Source organism: Salvelinus sp. IW2-2015, linkage group LG1 (assembly GCF_002910315.2).
Source record: "Salvelinus sp. IW2-2015 linkage group LG1, ASM291031v2, whole genome shotgun sequence".
NCBI lineage: Eukaryota > Metazoa > Chordata > Actinopteri > Salmoniformes > Salmonidae > Salvelinus > Salvelinus sp. IW2-2015.
In genome coordinates, this window is record NC_036838.1 from 56,571,445 (window position 1) to 56,590,587 (window position 19,143).

At 43.8% G+C, this 19,143-nt stretch overlaps 1 protein-coding gene across 1 annotated transcript; it reads right to left on the reverse strand.

Moving 5' to 3' along the window:
• Window positions 1–1,587: 1,587 nt before the first annotated feature.
• zgc:66479 (neurofilament medium polypeptide) lies at window positions 1,588–15,875 on the reverse strand. The gene is made up of 7 exons (XM_023997424.2): window positions 15,419–15,875; window positions 4,640–5,118; window positions 4,250–4,397; window positions 3,667–3,807; window positions 3,473–3,580; window positions 3,316–3,427; window positions 1,588–3,272 (listed from the first exon to the last, which is right to left on the reverse strand). The coding sequence occupies exons 1-6, from the start codon at window positions 15,695–15,697 to the stop codon at window positions 3,365–3,367; spliced, it is 1,218 nt and encodes a 405-aa protein (XP_023853192.2). The 5' UTR covers window positions 15,698–15,875; the 3' UTR covers window positions 1,588–3,272; window positions 3,316–3,364.
• Window positions 15,876–19,143: the final 3,268 nt, after the last annotated feature.

Here is a 19,143-nt window from a genome sequence, read left to right on the forward strand (position 1 = left end):
TACCAAGAACTGGGTGATAAACATCAGAACTGTATGGAAGATTTTCAGTCACACTTTGTCACACAGTGAGGATGAGACACTGACCTGTAATACTGGCACCACCTGGTGGCATTATACAACGTTTCCAAAGAGTCCACAAAAGACCTGGCGGTAAAAGAACAGCATGTCCAGTACCAGACAGGGGAAACTCCAACCACATGTACAACATGTCCAGTACCAGACAGGGAAAACTCCAAACACATGTACAACATGTCCAGTACCAGACAGGGGAACTCCAACCCAACATGTACAACAAGTCCAGTACCAGACAGGGGAACTCCAAACCACCAGTACAAAATGTCCAGTACCAGACAGGGAAAACTTCCAACCACAGTACAACATGTCCAGTACCAGGACAAGGGGAACTCCAACCACATGTACAACATGTCCATACCAGACAGGGGAAACTCCAACCCAACATGTAACAACATGTCCAGTTACCAAGGAAGGGGAAACTCCAAACCAAATGTACAAACATGTCCAGTTACCAGAACAGGGGAAACTCCAACCCACCCATTGTACAAAAACATTGGTCCAGTACAGAAAGGGGAAAACCTCCAACCAACCCAGTGTAACCAACATTCCAGTACCAGGACAGGGGAAAACTCTTCCAAACCAAAACATGTAACAAAACAAAGGTCCCGAAGTACAACAGACAGGGGAAAAACCTCCCAACCACCAGTACAAACATGTTCCAGTACCAGGGACAGGGGGGGGAAAACTTCCAAACCACCATGTACAACCATGTTTCCGTACCCAAGGGACAAGGGAAACCCCCACACCAATGTAACCAAAACCATGGTCCAGTTACCAGAACCAGAGAAACTCCAACCACATGTAGCAAACATTCCCAGTACCAAAGAAGACAGGGAAACCTCCCAACCACTATGGTAGACCATACCATGGTCCAAGTTACCAGACAGGGGACAACTCCCCAAACCACATTGTACCAAAACATGTCCCAGTACCACAGGGGGAAACCAGGAAAAAACTTCCAACCCCCACATGTACAACCATTTGGTTCGCAGTACCAACCCAAGGGGGGAAAACCTCCCCAAAAAACCCAACACCACAATTTTGGTACCCAACATGTCCAATACCAGAACAGGGGAAACTCCACAAACCACATGTACAACCATGTCCAGTACCAAGACAAGGAAACCCAACCACATGTACAACATGTCCAGTACCAGACAGGGGAAACTCCAACCACATGTACAACATGTCCAGTACCAGACAAGGGAAACTCCAACCACATGTACAGCATGTCCAGCACAGGGCTATGCTGTTCTCACAGCCATAGGCTAAGCCAACACCATAAATAACCTTTGGGGAGAGGTTGTGAGAAGGTGTTTAGTTACAGATCACATTACAGTCAAGGTTTCATTCCATTCTCTTTTAGACAGAGGCAAGCTTTTAGTTGCTCACATAAATGAACTAAAACCATGAGCTGAAGAATTATATTTTAACAGCTTTCTTGTAAATCGAGGTTTAAATCATTGTTAGGCTAATAATTAACTACAACAAATAAGAGTACAGAAGCAGAGGTAAATAAATAGAGTATACACTTTTTTTATTACAAAAGTACATCAATGACATCTGTGATGCAATTTGCAGGTTTGAAAATGTCACATCTATAACATGACAGAAATAAAATGAGGCTCCATTAATAATCCCAGCTACTGAATGTAGGCTAGGTCAATAATATGGACAGTTAAGAAAATTTATTTACATAAATCAAAACCAAATAAGAACACACATTTTGATTTACAACTTTTTAGTAAGTACATTTACAACTGAAACATTATCAAATAAGTTCATAACCAAGCTGGTAAGTGTTTGGACATTCTGTGGCTTTGCCAACAAATTGGAAAGAGAACTGAAAACTTCAGACTGCTTACTTAGGTACAGACAACTGTTAACAGTTGGCACTGACAGTCTTTATTTTTATCTGAAGTATTCCTGTTGAACTTTAAAGACCCTGTATGAGGGTGTGGGTCTTGAGGAGTGGGTCCTCGATAGGCACGTGTCTTTATCTTTAGAAATATGTCTTTAATATTTCCATAAGACCTCGCCATTTTGGTCAAATGTAATTTAATTTCTGGCAATGCAGTAAAGTATGATTAATTCAAAAGGAAATGGCCCACGCTCGCTCACCATTAAAGACATACTGTATCATTATGTGCTATGCTATGGAACCCTGACCTGTTCACCGGACGTGCTACCTGTCCCAGACCTGCTGTTTTCAACTCTCTAGAGACCGCAGGAGCGGTAGAGATACTCTTAATGATCGGCTATGAAAAGCCAACTGACATTTACTCCTGAGGTGCTGACTTGCAGAACCCTCAACAACACAACAACTACTATTATTATTTGACCATGCTGGTCATTTATGAACATTTGAACATCTTGGCCATGTTCTGTTATAATCTCCACCCGGCACAGCCAGAAGAGGACTGGCCACCCTCTATAGCCTGGTTCCTCTCTAGGTTTCTTCCTAGGTTTGGCCTTTCTAGGGAGTTTTTCCTAGCCACCGTGCTTCTACACCTGCATTGCTTGCTGTTTGGGGTTTTAGGCTGAGTTTCTGTACAGCACTTTGAGATATCAGCTGATGTACAAAGGCTATATAAATACATTTGATTTGATTTTGATTTGATTATTCAAGCAACTATTAAAAATGTGACATTTCGACCTTCATCAATGACTTTCATCAGACAAATTATACAGAGGAATGGACATGTACATATAGGCCCCTACGTCATAATTTTGTCAGGCTATTATAGTTACTTAAATAAAATAATATGTTTTTAACGGTGAGTTAGTGTTGCGCCTTTTCTTTTCAATGATTATCACATTTTTGTTAATGCACCACGCCTCATGTTGGTTGAGTGGCCTCCACTTCTTTCAAAACAGTAATGTTTCAATTGCCAAAATGTCTGCTCTAGCCATACCAGAGTCAGCAACATGTGCCTGAACCTTTTCCTCCTCTACCATAGCTCCTCAGGAGACCAATCCTCTGGAAAGTCATTGTCATCATCAATCTCCTCTTCCTCGTCCTGTGGCTCCTCCTCCTCCAGTTGCTCTTCTTGTGGACACCATCTTCCAATGACTCCACTACAAATAGCTGTTCTTCTGGCTCCTCTGTCACTTCCTTTTCCACTGACACCTCCTGCTCCATTTTCCTCTTCAGCTTCCTGTTCCACTGCTCCTCAGTAACGTCCTCCTCTTCAGCTTCCTGTTTCAAACTGCCTCTAGTAACGTCCTCCTCTTCAGCTCTCCTGTTTCACTGCCTCCTCAGTAACGTCCCTCCTCTTCAGCTTCCTGTTCACTGCCTCCTCAGTAACGTCCTCCTCTTCAGCTTCTGTTTCACTGCCTCCTCAGTAACGTCCCTCCTCTTCAGCTTCCTGTTTCAGCACTGCCTCCTCAGTAACGTCTCCTCTTCAGCTTCCTGTTCCACTGCCTCCTCAGTAACGTCCTCCTCTTCAGCTTCCTGTTCCACTGCCTCCTCAGTAACGTCCTCCTCTTCAGCTTCCTGTTCCACCTGCCTCCTCAAGTAACGTCCTCCTCTTCAGCTTCCTGTTCCACTCCCCCTCAGCAACCGTCCTCCTCTTCAGCTTCCTGTTCCACTGCCTCCTCAGTAACGTCCTCCTCTACCTCCTCCTCAGCAGGTTCTTCCTCTGTTACCTCATGCTCCCGTTCCGCCATTTCTGAGGCCTCTGCCGCCTCGGAGTCTACTTCCTCTTGGCTGAGTGGACCACCATTCACCAGCTAGAACACAGAGAACATTCTGTACTGTACATTCAAGAGGACACTCGAGCATGGGTCATCGTGTATGGTGTCTGAAAGAGTTACACACTTACAATGCGCCTCTCGAATATTAGTTATATATTAGTTTAACACTTTCAACCCTTTGTCGATAAAAGTATTTGCTTTTCTCTGATCATGCTAGTTTGGTGTTTACAGAACAGAGTGATCTATTAAGTCAACCTGAAGTTATACAATACTTGACTAACTTACTGTATGTGTCAGAAAGCAGATATAATTACTTTTGTAAGACCGCTGTGTGTAAGTCTACACTATAAGCCTCAAAACCATGATATGTTCTTTCATTAAAAAAAATTAGAAGATGAGAAATACTTTATTGTACATTTTCCTTGCAGTCCACGGATATAGAAATATAATAATTAGCTGTGGTGGAAGTGGGGCCTACCTGGCTGTGAACAGCCTCCGGCTGCTTCTTGAGGTGGGAGTGCAGGCTCTGGGAGCTGATGTGCTGCTCATTCAGGGTCCTGGTCACTAACTGCAGCTGCTGCTCCAGAGCCTGGGCGTTCTTGGCCTGCCATTCCTCCAGCAACTCCCTGAAACACACAGACAGATAGAGACTCAATGAGCCATAGAATATTAGAACCAACATTTGAACTGGTATATTTTATCTAAGCATGTGACCTGACCAAGAAAAACCCTGCTTCTGTCAGGAAAAGCTCCTGCCTATAGTCAAGACAAATAAATTACAGCCATCAAGTAACTTTCACTATTCATATAGCTAGTGAGTGAGTTCATGCATGAAGTTAATCATAAGATTCACAAAACCCAAGCTTACTTGATTTCACCCACTTCCTGGTGGTTGTTATGAAGCTCTACCCTGTGAAGACTCAGAAACTCTCTCAGTTCCCTCTGCTCAGTGACCTGTCCCTCCAGCTGTGACGTCAAGCCGTCCACCGTAGACACCTGCCCGTCCAGCCTGGATTTGACATTGTCCACTGTGCTGGTCATCCGCGCCAAGCCCACTGCTAACGCAGAGTTGGAGCTCGAAACGGCCGCCACGCTCTCCTTGACCGAATCGAAGTCGTCGCTCTTGTTCTTCATCATGGCCTGCAGGGCTGCGGAGGAGATGGCTACCTGCTGGAACTCAGCCAGCCTGGTGTTCATCTCGTTGTGGAGTGCCCACAACTGGGATTTGAGGTCGATGCTCTTCAACTGCTCTGATGCTGCCAGGGTAACCTCCGCCTTCTGCTGGGCCTGTTTCTGAGCTGCCTCCAAAGCCAGTATCCTCTCCTCGATCAGACCTCCTGAGCTCATCTGGGCAGGGTTAAAAAACAGATATCGGTTAAAGCTTGTGTTGCAGGGAAACAAGGTATAATCTTTATAGCAGATTTTGAGAAAGCATTTGATACGTCTAGAATTTGTTTATAAGTGCTTGAATTTCTTCAACTCTGGAGAGTCTCTCATAAGATGGGTAAAAGTCATGTAAAACAATCCTAAATAATAATAAATAAGGGTTACTTATCTGAGAACTTTGAATTGTCAAGAGGCGTAAAACAAGGTTGCCCTCTGTCACCATACCTATTTGTTATTGGCATTGAATTGTTAGATCTAATGATAACATTAAGGGGCTAAAAATGAAGGGAATAGAGACAAAAGTATCAATGGAATGGAAATGGCCCTCCACCAAACTGGAAGTCTTCCGACTAGCTTGGAAAGTCAGTACTGTGCAATATTGAAGAGCCCTCACTGCTGCTTGATCATCCTATTTTTACAACCTAATTGAGGAGAATAAGAACAATCTCCCCCCAAAAAAAGTATACTGCCACAAAGCTAACTAAAAAGCAGCATTCAACAAGAGAGGTTGGCTTTCACTTCTGCAGTGACGAATTCATTAACTTCCTCGATGAACAGATCATGATCATTAGAAAGAAAATTATGAACTCCTCTTTGAATCTGCATATTTCTCCAAAGCTCAGTTGTCCTGTATCTCTTGACACATTCATGGAAACAGTCATGGCCTCTAAACCCTCAAGCTGCATACTGGACCATATTCCAACTAAACTACAGAAAGAGCTACTTCCTGTGCTTTGCCCTCTTATGTTGAACATAATAAATGGCTCCCTATCCACCGGATGTGTACCAAACTCACTAAAAGTGGCAGTAATAAAGCCTCTCTTGAAAAAGCCAAAACTTGACCTGGAAAATAAAATAAAAAATCGGTTTATATCGAATCTCCCATTCCTCAAAAAAAAAAGTTAAACTCACTGCCTTCCTGAAGACAAATAATGTATACAAAATGCTTCAGTCATAGCACTGAGACTGCATTCGTGAAGGTGGTAAATTACCTTTTTATAGCGTCAGACCAAGGCTTTCCATCTGTCCTCGTGCTCCTAGATCTTAGTGCTGCTTTTGACACCATCGATCACCACATTCTTTTGGAGAGACCCTAATTGGTCTACACAGACAAGTTCTTGCCTGGTTTAGATCTTATCTGCTGGAAAGATATCAGTTCGTCTCTGTGGATGGTTTGTCCTCTGACAAATAAATTGTAAGTTTCGGCGTTCCTCAAGGTTCCATTTTAGGGCCACTATTGTTTTCACTACATATTCTACTTCTTGGTGATGTCATTCAGAAACACAATGTCAACTTTCACTGCTATGCAGACGACACACAGCTGTACATTTCGATGAAACATAGTGAAGCCCCAAAATTGCCTACCCTGGAAGTCTGTGTTTAAGACATAAGGAAGTGGATGGCAGCAAATGTTTCACTTTTAAACTCAGACAGAACAGAAATGCTAGTTCTAGATCCTAAGAAACAAAGAGATCTGCTTTCGGATCTGACAATTAATCGCGGTTGTTGTACAGTGACCTCGGCATTTCTCTGGACCCTGATCTCTCTTTTGACAAAAATATCAAGAATATTTCAAGGACAGATTTTTTTCATCTTCTTAACATTGCAAAAATCAGAAACTTTTTGTCCAAAAATGATGCAGAAAAGCTAATCCATGCTTTTTTCACTTCAAGATTAGACTACTGCAATGCTATACTATCCGGCTACCCGGATAAAGAACTAAATCAACTTCAGTTAGTGCTAATCATGGCTGCTAGAATCTTGACTAGAACCCAAAAATGTGATCATATTACTCAAGTGCTAGCCTCTCTATAATGGCTTCCTGTTAAGGCTAGGGCTGATTTCAAGGTTTTACTGCTAACCTACAAAGCATTACATGGGCTTGCTCCTACCTATCTCTCCGATTTGGTCCTGCCGTACATACCTACACGTACACTACGGTCACAAGATGCAGACCTCATTGTCCCTAGAATTTCTAAGCAAACAGCTGGAGGCAGGGCTTTCTCCTATTGAGCTCCATTTTTACGGAATGGTCTGCCTATCCATGTGAGAGATACAGACTCGGTCTCAACCTTTAAGTCTTTACTGAACTCATCTCCTCACAACGCCCTCTTATTGAGTGTAGTCTGGCCCAGTGGTGCGAAGGTGAACGGGAAGGCACTGGAGTGACAAATCGCCCTTGATGTCTCTCCCTGGCCGGCTCCCCTCTATCCACTGGGATTCTCTGACCTTATAACTGGGGCTGAGTAACTGGCTAACTTGTGCTCTTCAATGCTGTCCCTAGGAGGGGTGCGTCACTTGAGTGGGTTGAGTCACAGACGTGATCTTCCTATCCTATTTTGCGTCCCCTCGGGCTTGTGTGGTGGAGGAGATCTTTGTGGGATATACTCAGCTTTGTCTCAGCATAGTAAGTTGGTGGTCTGTTGATATCCCTCTAGTGGTGTGGGGCTGTGCTTTGGCAAAGTGGGTGGGGTTATATCCTGCCTGGTTGGCCCTGTCCGGGGGTATCGTCTTACAGGGCCACAGTGTCCCCCGACCCACCCCTGTCTCAGCCTCCAGTATCTATGCTGCAATAGTCTATGTAACGGGGGGCTAGGGTCAGTCTGTTATATCTGGTGCAATTATCCTGTCTTATCTGGTGTACCGTGTGAATTTAAGTATGCTCTCTCTAATTCTTTCTCTTTCACTCCCTCCCCTCCCGGAGGACCTGAGCCCTAGGACCATGCCTTAGGACTACCTGGCCTGATGACTCCTGGCTGTCTCCAGTCCGGCCGTGATTGGGAGCCCCTTAGGGTGGCGCACAACTGGCCCAGCGTCGTCCGGGTTTGGCCGGGGTAGGCCGTCATTGTAAATAAGAATTTGTTCTTAACTGACTTGCCCTAGTTAAATAAAGGTTAAAGGTTAGATTTCTGTGTATTAGGTAGTTGTTGTGGAATTGTTAGATTACTTGTTAGATATTGCTGCACTGTCTGAACTAGAAGCACAAGCATTTCGATAGACTCGCAATAACATCTGCTAACCATGTGCATGTGACCAATAAAATGTGTGTCACGTTCCTGACCTTATTTCCTTTGTTTAGTCTTTGTTTAGTTGGTCAGGACGTGAGCTGGGTGGGTATAGTCTATGTTATGTGTTTCTATGTTTAGGTTGTCAATTGGCCTGATATGGTTCTCAATCAGAGGCAGGTGTTTTACGTTGTCTCTGATTGGGAACCATATTAAGGTAGCCTGTTTTCACTGTTTGTTTGTGGGTGATTGTTCCTGTTRGTGCGTTCATGTGTTRTATGTTCTCTAGTTCAGGACTGTAGCTTCGTTGGTTTTCGTTTGTTTATTGTTTTGTTCGTATTGAAGAAGTATTCTAATAAATATGGATACATACCACGCTGCGCTTTGGTCCTCCTCTCCTTCTACCGACGAAATCCCTTACAATGTGATTTGATTTGAAGAACAATCTGGCCTTAATGGCCATGTACTGGCCACCCATCAGAGCCTCGTTCCACTCTAGGTTTATTCCTAAGTTCCTTGCCTTTCTAGGGAGATTTTCCTAGCCACCGTACTTCTACATCTGCGTTGCTTGCTGTTTGGGATTTTAGGCTGAGTTTCTGTATTGCACTTTGTGACATCTGCTGATGTAAAAAGAGCTTTATAAATGCATTTGATTGATGTACGCCGATAAGTCAAGTTCTCGAGTCCTCAATCTTCAACTTTGAAAGGCCTCATTGAGGACCTGGATAATTTCTCCAGTTTCTCTGGACTAAAACCAAATTAGTGTCCTATATGACAGATTGGGTGTCTATACAATACAACTTTAAATTGCACGTGGTCTCCCAATGAAATGGGCGGATGGTGAAGTCGATGTGCTTGGTGTACATATCCCAGAAAATTTGAGAAATCTTACAACTATTAACTTTGATTGAAAACTTTGCAAAACAGATACAGTAGAATCTTGAAACCGTGGAGAGGGAAACACCTATTTACGGGAAGATTACACCAGTTCATTCTGTAGTGATTTCGCAGTTTACATATTTATTCATGGCTCTGACCCAGGAGAAGTCTTTTTAAATCATGTGAGAAAAAAATATTGTACTTTATTTGGAATGGCGAACCAGAGAAACGAGCATATTTTGAAAACGAACATGAGTTTTGAGGGTTAAAACTGTAAAATATTAAGGCATTAAACCTCTCTCTTAAAGCCTACATTGTACTGAAATTGTACTTAAATCCAAATTGGTTTTCTAGCAAGCTACTATGAGAGGCCCATCCTATGTTTAAGATTGGTCTCTTTGCTTTTTTGCAGATGAAAACCTTACATTTTCGGTGGCTTGACAATGGATCCCTGTTTAAAGTATCCTCCTTTTTAAATGGTCATATAGAGTTGGCTACAATTTCAATTTCAAAATCAGTTTCACTTAACCTTTCTGGCGCAGGCGTTCCGATAGCGACCCACATCAACAACATCCGGTGAAATTGCTACATCACAAATGGTTATTTTGTTTGATAAATTTCTTCTTTATATCCCCAAAAACTCAGTTTAGCTGGTGCACTTCATTCAATAATCCACCGATTTCCCTCCTTCAAAATGCATACAAAATGAATCCCAAACGTTACCAATAAACTTCTCCAAACAAGTCAAACAACGTTTATAATTCAAACTTCAGGTGACCCTAATAACGTACCATAAACGATAAAATTTAAGACGGAGAATTGTTATTGTCTTTACCGGAGTAAACAACAAAAGAACGCGCCTGCATCCACGCCGCATGAAACACTAACAGCAAAATGGGAGCCACTTAGAAAAACTACAAATTCTAGCAAAAATTTTCCAAAAACAAGCCTTGAAACTCTTTCTAAAGCGGTTGACATCTAGTGAAGCCCTAGAACTGCAATCTGGAAGGATTTCGCCTCATAATAAACTGACAGCCATTGGAAACAGTGGTAAGCTGATTTTTTTATTTTTTAGATGCGGTTTGTCCTCTGGGTTTTGCCTGCCATATCAGTCTCTGTTATACTCACAGACATTATTTTAACAGTTTTAGAAACTTTAGAGTGTTTTCTTCCAAATCTACCAATTATATGCATATTCTATTTCTGGCCTGAGTAACAGCAGTTTACTTTGGACACGCTTTTCATCCAGATGTCAAATACTGCACCCTAGCCCAAAGAGTTAAAGTCAAAAGGTTTGACAGCAATACCGCATAAAATCAAGTCAGTTGGGAACAGGTTTAATGTCCCAATACCTTGGCATCGGGTCTATGAACTGACATGTAAAACAACAATTGACACATCAATCAGTTTTGTTACAGTTTTAAGCTATTATATAAAACACTTGCTACAAAAAGAATGCTTAATATATGGGGCATTGAACCGTCAGCCTTGTGCAGATTCTGCCAAGAGGAAACATAATCAATAGATCATCTTTTCTGCTACTGTCCATCAGTGGCTCGCGTTTGGATTCAGGCGAGCAATGGTTGTTATTGTTAGGGCAATATGGTAGAAGTTACAAAACTGCTAAATTGTAATATTTCGATTTATTGCCTACCTCATGCCTTTTGCACACATTGTATATAGATTCTCCTTTTTTTCTACCATGTTATTGACTTGTTTATTGTTTACTCCATGTGTAACTCTGTGTTGGTCTGTTCACACTGCTATGCTTATCTTGCCAGTCGCAGTTGCAAATGAGAACTTGTTCTCAACTAGCCTACCTGGTTAAATAAAGGTGAAAAAAAATAAAATAAAAATAGGGAGGTTCAGTACCCTCTTAAAACCTCATAGTAAAATGGAGGGATGTATTGCAAAAATAAATAGCTAAATAGAATTATACTCGGAAATATGGGTTCATCTGTGGACATCGGAGGGTTGGAGTTAAGATCAGAATGAATGGTGGATTGGCCGCTGTTGGTGAAAATCCAGCACTTGAAGAAAGAGCCAATGTATAATGACTTAACTACAGGTAATATAGATGTAAACAAAATAGCTGGAAGTAGCAGTAAAAGTATTGTTGTCCGTTAATTTACTAAAATAGACAAAATAAGAATATTTATTAAAAAGCCCAAAAAGCTTGTGTTTCAGTTACATTGTTATATCGGTGTAGTTACACTGCAATTCCGAGAAAAACAAGTTGTGGTATTGAGTAGTTGTAATGGCAATATTTAAGATGAATAAGGTTCATTCAGTTTAGAGTGATTAACACAATGTTTAGCATATTTCTGGTTTTTACCTTTCTGTAATACACATGATTTCCAGTGTTCTGTTTGGGAGAGTTGAGGGTTGATGGTCACAAGACTCAATGTTTTATGTTAGAGATTAAATATTTATCAAATATCTGTTGATAGTGATTGACGGCGGTCTGGAGGTGTAAGGACCGACAAATGCTTGTGTCATTCTGTAGCAGCTTACAAAGCCCCTGCATTTTGTTTTGACTTCCCAACAAGCCTTTCTGGCTGGTGTTTCCAGAGCAGTTGTCTGCTGATTTAGGATGTAAGGCCCTTCTCAGAAACGGCTAGTTAGACATTTCTCTGCTTCTGTGCTGCAGGTGTCTCCCTGTTGCAACTTGTAAAAAACCAAATCGATTTTGATTGACCTTATCGGCAACTGCTCATCCCTTTAATTCACATAGAAATTCTGATTCCGGTAATACACAAGGAATAGGAAAACATTCTCCACATCCGTGCTGGACCAACAACAAACACCAAGAACTAAGAAAGAAACCCTGCAATACTGTATTGCGGTTCTGGTTACGGTGAAGAGGAATATATGTTGTTTTGTGCAGGCTTTCTGATTATGTTCATAAGCAAAGATTTTTCTCACTTACAGTGGGGAGAACAAGTATTTGATACACTGCCGATTTTGCAGGTTTTCCTACTTACAAAGCATGTAGAGGTCTGTAATTTTTATCATAGGTACACTTCAACTGTGAGAGACGGAATCTAAAACAAAAATCCAGAAAATCACATTGTATGATTTTTAAGTAATTAATTAGCATTTTATTGCAAGACATAAGTATTTGATACATCAGAAGAGCAGAACTTAATATTTGGTACTGAATCCTTTGTTTGCAATTACAGAGATCATACGTTTCCTGTAGTTCTTGACCAGGTTTGCACACACTGCAGCAGGGATTTTGGCCCACTCCTCCATACAGACCTTCTCCAGATCCTTCAGGTTTCGGGGCTGTCACTGGGCAATACGGACTTTCAGCTCCCTCCAAAGATTTTTTATTGGGTTCAGGTCTGGAGACTGGCTAGGCCACTCCAGGACCTTGAGATACTTCTTACGGAGCCACTCCTTAGTTGCCCTGGCTGTGTGTTTCGGGTCGTTGTCATGCTGGAAGACCCAGCCACGACCCATCATCAATGCTCTTACTGAGGGAAGGAGGTTGTTGGCTAAGATCTCGCAATACATGGCCCCATCCATCCTCCCCTCAATACGGTGCAGTCGTCCTGTCCCCTTTGCAGAAAAGCATCCCCAAAGAATGATGTTTCCACCTCCATGCTTCACGGTTGGGATGGTGTTCTGGGGTTGTACTCCCTTCTTCTCCTCAAACACGGCGAGTGACCGTTTAGACCAAAAAAGCTCGATTTCTGAATCCATCAGACCACATGACCTTCTCCCATTCCCTCCTCTGGACATCCAGATGTCATTGGCCAAACTTCAGACGGGCCGGACATAGCGCCTGCTGAGCAGGGACCTGCTATGTGCCTGCAGGATTTAATCCATGACGCGAGTGTGTTACTAATTTTTCTTTAACTTCTGGTCCCAGCTCTCTTCAGGGTCATATACCAGTCCTGCCGTGTATTCTGGCTATCCCTCACCTTCCTCATGACATTGATGCCCACCGAGGTGAGATCTTGCATGGAGCCCCAGACCGAGGTGATGTACCATCATCTTGAACTTCTTCTATTTCTTCTATTTTCTAATAATTGCGCCAACAAGTTGTTTGCCTTCTCACCAACTGCTTGCCTATTGTCCTGTAGCCCATCCCAGCCTTAGTGCAGTCTACAATTTATCTCTTGATGTCCTTACACACTCTCTGTCTTGCCATTGTGGAGAAGTTGAGTCTGTTTGATTGAGTGTGTGGACAGGTTCTTTATACAGGAACGAGTTCAAACAGGTGCACTTAATACAGGTAATGAAAGTGGAGAACAGAGGGCTTCTTAAAGAAAAACTAACAGTGTCTGTGAGAGCCGGAATTCTTACTGGTTGGTAGGTGATCAAATACTTATGTCATGCAATAAAATGCAAATGAATTACTTAAAAATCATACAATGTGATTTTCGGGATTTTTGTTTTAGATTCCGTCTCTCACAGTTGAAGTGTACCTATGATAAAAATTACAGACCTCTACATGCTTTGTAAGTAGGAAAACCTGCAAAATCGGCAGTGTATCAAATACTTGTTCTCCCCACTGTACGTTTAATATCTGTGACGAGTGGCACGAGGGGTGTTGTACAAAACAAAGTCATCAGCGATTGGGTCGTCTCTAACCAATCACAGCATTCAAGCCAATGCCTAATTTTCAATCTGCGGCTTTACGCTTTACCCACGTGTTTTCTGGCTCTGGTCCAACCAATTGGTTTCTGGATCAATCAGACAGCCCCGAATGTGTTCGCATTTGGTAAAGGGTCGGGGCTGTACTCAGATCCATTGCGGAGAAGAAACTAATGTCCATGGGCGTGACGTAGCTTTTGGCCAGAGCAAGGAATCTGGGTAGCCAGGCAAGCTGCTGGCATACAGGGCTGTGAAAATAGCTTGATAGTGTTAAAGGGTAGAGGGAGGCCCTGACTGATCTTCTAACAGCTGCTGCTGTTTGTTCCGTTGCTTAACAAATGTCATTTCCATTCATTTCAACATGTGTGGTTGGGAAACATGAGCATGAACGTGCAGACTGGTAGCATACTATGTATAGATAGCTATCCTATCCTGTATGCATGTGTACAGTATAGGCCAGGGGTCCCCAATTACATTCAGCCATGGGCCGATTTTTCATTGAGCAGATGGTCAGAGGGCCGGAACATAGTTATAATCAATTTGTACACTGCAAATTGATCACAATAATCCCAAACATATATAGTATGACAAAAACAGAATTATTTCAAACCTTGTTTACATTGGGATAAGACCACATATGCCTCTCAATTATGAGTGGGAATACTTGGGAATAGATTTCTGAAATTAAATTACTTTGAGCTGATTTCCTAGTGACTTCATATTATTTTATGTCCATAAATAAAAATGATTTGCCCAGAAAACTTGGAGGGCCAAATAGCCACCGACTGTGGAACCCTGTTATAGAACCTACTGTAGAACTATACGCTGTAGCGATGGGCATCCCAAGTGTTTTCGGTGAGCCGACTCATTTGGCTCAGTTCACGTAAAAGAGACGGCTCATTTGGCTCCATTCAAAATGCTTAAAAATTGATCTTTAACCATGAAAAATTGCACATCTCCAATGTGAAGCGGAAAGGGTAGGCTACCATTATGTCAGATCGTGAAATGAGCATACAAATAAATGTTTACCTGGCCCAGATTGACGTGCTATCCCCACTAATTATTGTTTCTGAAGCGAGGATTCACCCACTTTAGATAATTATTTTGTAACATATCTGCAGAAAAACGTTGCTCTTAGCTCATAAAGCAGTCGTAACAGTATGCAAAACAGGGAGCCAAATGAACATGGAGAAATGAACATTAAATGATCTGGCAAAAGCTCTGGTGGACATTCCTGCAGTCAGCATGCCAATTGCACGCTCCCTCAAAACTTGAGACATCTGTGGCATTGTGTTGTGTGACAAAACTACCCATTTTAGATTGGCCATGTATTGTCCCCAGCACCAGGTGTACCTGTGTAATGATCATGCTGTTTAATCAGCTTCTTGATATGCCACACCTGGCAGATGGGTGGATTACCTTGGAAAAATGTTCACTAACAGGGATGTAAACACATTTGTGCACAAAATTTGAGAAAAAATAAGCTTTTACTGCATATAGAACATTTCTGGGATCTTATATTTCAGCTCATGAAACATGGGACCACCAACACTTTACATGTTGCGTTTATAATTTTTTTATAATTTTTTATAATTTTTATTCTGTGATGGGAGGAATTGATACTAACAATATTTTCATTTCCTTTCTCCGTCAATGCTTTAATAACAACTCCAAAGCCCAGCCGGGCTCATTTGATTGACATTACTGCAAAGACCAACGATATAGCCTACTCATGATCATGTGACAATTTCCGAATCAGATTAGTCCATTACCTGTGCATCTCTCATCCCCATCTGTTGCTGAAACTTGGTGATTCTTATTTGCATGGCCCTGAACGTTTCTGATAGCTGATCAATGGATTGTTGCTGTTGCAGGCAAAACCAGCCCGCGGATGCCCCTCCAATCGCGACCATAAGGAACAACATGCATGGCAGCGCAACTTGATTTACTCTTCCTCGCGACTCGGACACTGGATGGGATTCTATTAAGAAAGAGTTGTCCTCGCGCTCTGGCTTGAAGTTGGCGGCAGTCTTTGATTTGCGCTTAGTCATTTTGGATACCTTGTTCCCTGGAGAGAGACTCACGCACACAGGAGACGTGAGACAGGGAGAATGATGGCACTCGTCTTGCTCGAGATAAAGTTGTGCTTCGATTTATTAGGGTATGCTACTGTGCTCTCTCTACTCTGCAACACCCCGTTCATTCATTGGACATCGACTGAAGTCAGGCAAGTGTTCTAATGTTAGTATCAGAAGCGTGACACCCCCTCGTTCCTCGTTGCTGTAGTAGCCTAGCGCTCAATGTGTTCTGTAATCGAATGTAACTTGCATACAATGCTTAAAGGCTACTGTCACGTGTTATACGCCTCTTTATTGAAGTTTGATCTGATATTATATGGACAATGTACGCTTTTTAACACTATTTCTATGACACCTTAGAAAACTCATGTATTAGGCCTATGGTCATATATATTTTGACAGTTGAACATATTTAGGCCTTAGGAAAATGTATGTAAGAAATATATCAATGATTTTCTTGCACATGTGAACATACAGTAAATATTTTTCAAAAAAATATATATAGCCATGATTTTTTAGCAGGCCCACTGCTGCCCTGCCCCTCTCCAACCCAGATAGCGAAATTATTCCAGTGCAGCTGTGGGCCACATACTTTGTGTTTTTCTGGCCCAGTATATGCCTGTGTCACGCTCAAAACTGGCATACATACTGCATCACCATAAGATTACACAGATCCAGCAGTGACCCACACACTGTAAAATTATTAATTCTAAAAGGTATGGCCCAGTTCTGCTGGATGCATGTAAAATAAAAAGCTGCGGCCCAGATCTGGCCCACATATTGCACAAAGGTACGACTGAGTTCCTGTCTAGGTCCCCGGTCCAGAGGTGGGCATGATGCAGGCTGCCAGACAGACCTTGTGTGGCTACATTAAACCAGCATTTAACCAGCTATACTCCTCTACATTGATCCTGTTTGAAGACATTGGCCAGGTAATCAAAAACAAAGCATGGAATGCTGTCATACCTTGTCCATAGACAGTTTACCTTAAAGGATACATGGGATTGTTTTCTGTATTTAATTTAAGATTTTTGTACTGTTCTATCTTATAAACTTTTATGTGCCCAGTGTAAGTAGGAGCGGGGATTTCTAAAGTATAATCCATTGACTGAACATTAAATTTCAACATTTTAACAGAGCACACCATCAGTTAAACAAATAACATTTAATTATTACAGTTTTTCCCAATTGTTTACACACTTAAACTGGCATGAGGCACAATGACCCAAACCTTTAACTCATTTAGCAGAACCATACACCAAATCTGCAATACTACTGGCACATGTTTTGCTTTACACTCAGATTGCAATCCTATAACAAATATTTGGCAAAATACAACACACAATTCTTTACCTTTGGCACAACCTTCACAACTAAAATCTATTGTGTGCAAATGAAAAACACTGTTCAATAAGCTAAGCTCAATTACCAATTGATCACTTTCACTATACACATGTGCAAACACTAATTGTAATGATCGTCTAATGGAGGAGACCAAAACGCAGCGTGGTAAGTGTTCATATTTTAATTTAATTCAAAACTGAACACTAAACAAAATAACAACGAGAGTGAACGAAAACGAAACAGTTCTGTTAGGTGAAGACACACAAAACAGAAAACAACTACCCACAAACACAGGTGGGAAAAGGCTACCGAAGTATGGTTCTCAATCAGGACAACGATAGACAGCTGCCTCTGATTGAGAACCACACATAGAACTAGACAACATAGAACACAACTAGAATGCCCACCCCAACTCCACGTCTGGACCCAAAACCAAAATAGAGACATCAACAAAGGATCTCTAAGGCAGAGCGTGACAGTCCCCCCCCCCCAAAGGTGCGGACTCCCGCCGCAAAACCTGAACCTAGTAGGGGAGGTTCTAGCGGGGGCATCGCTGACACCCGGCATCCTACGGGTGGCGGCTCTGGTGGGCGGGTCCCTTGCCGCCGCCCTGCACTGGGGACCCTCGCAGCGGGCCCCGACAGGAGGCGACTCTGCGCTGCCCCGGACAGGAGGGAGACTCTGGCTGCCCCCGGACCAGGAAGGGAGACTCTGGCTGCCCCGGACAGGAGGAGACTCTGGCCTGCCCCCGGACAGCGGGGAGACCTCTGGCTGCCCCGGACAGGAGGGAGACGTCTGGCTGCCCGCGGACAGCGCAGGAGACTCTGGCATGCCCCGGACAGCGAGGGGAGACTCTGGCTCCGGACCAGGAGGGAGACTCTGGCTGCCCGGACAGGAGGAGACCTGGCTGGCCCCGGACAGGAGGGAACTCTGGCTGCCCCGGACAGGAGGGAAGACTCTGGCTGCCCCGGACAGGAGGGAGACTCTGGCTGCCCCGGACAGAGGGAGACTCTTGGCTGCCCCGGACAGAGAGGAGGACTCTGGCCTGCCCCGACAGGAAGGAGACTCTGGCTGCCCCCGGACAGGAGGGAGACTCTGGCTGCCCCGGACAGGAGGGAGACTCTGGCTGCCCCGGAACAGGAGGAGAGACTCTGGCTGCCCCGGACAGGAGGGAGACCTACTGCTGCCGGACAGAGGGGCTCGCTGCTCCGGACTGAAGCCCGTCGCTGGAAGGCTCCGGACTGTGAGGCATCACTGGAGGCTCCGGACTAGAGGGCGACGCTGGAGGCTCCGGACTAGAGGGCGTCGCTAGAGGTTCCGGACTAGAGGGCGACGCTGGAGGCTCCGGACTAGAAGGCGACGCTAGGAGGTCCGACTAGAAGGCGACGCTAGAGGCTCGACTAGAGGGCGTTGCTGGAGGCTCCGGACTGACGGCCTTCTTTGGGGCCTCGTGCATAACTCCTCACTGGCAGGATTTTCGTGCCGATGGATCCTCACTGGAGCCTCTGTGCCATGGATCATCATTGGAGGCTTCTGCCATGGATCATCATTGGAGGCTTCTCTGCCATGGATCATCACTGGAGGCTTCGTGCCATGAATCATCATCTGGAGGCTTCGTGCCATGGATCATCACTGGAGGCTTCGTGCCATGGAATCATCACTGGAGGCTTCGTGCCAGATCACTCGGAGCTTCTGCCATGGATCATCACTGGAGGTTCTTGCCATGGATCATCACTGGAGATGCTTCGTGCCATTGGATCACACTGGAGGCTTCTTGCCATGGATCACCACTGGAGGCTTCGTGCCATGGATCATCACTGGAGGGTTCGTGCCATGGATCATAACTGGAGGCTTCGTGCCATGGATCACCAGTGGAGGCTTCTTGCCATGGATCCTCACTGGAGGCTTCTTGCCATGGATCCTCATCACTGGAGGCTTCGTGCCATGGATCATCACTGGAGGCTTCATGCCATGGATCCCTGGGGCTCTCTGCCATGGATCATCACTGGGCTCTTGACCTGCCATGATCATCACTGGAGGCTTCCTGCCACTGCGGCTCATCACTGGAGGCTTCG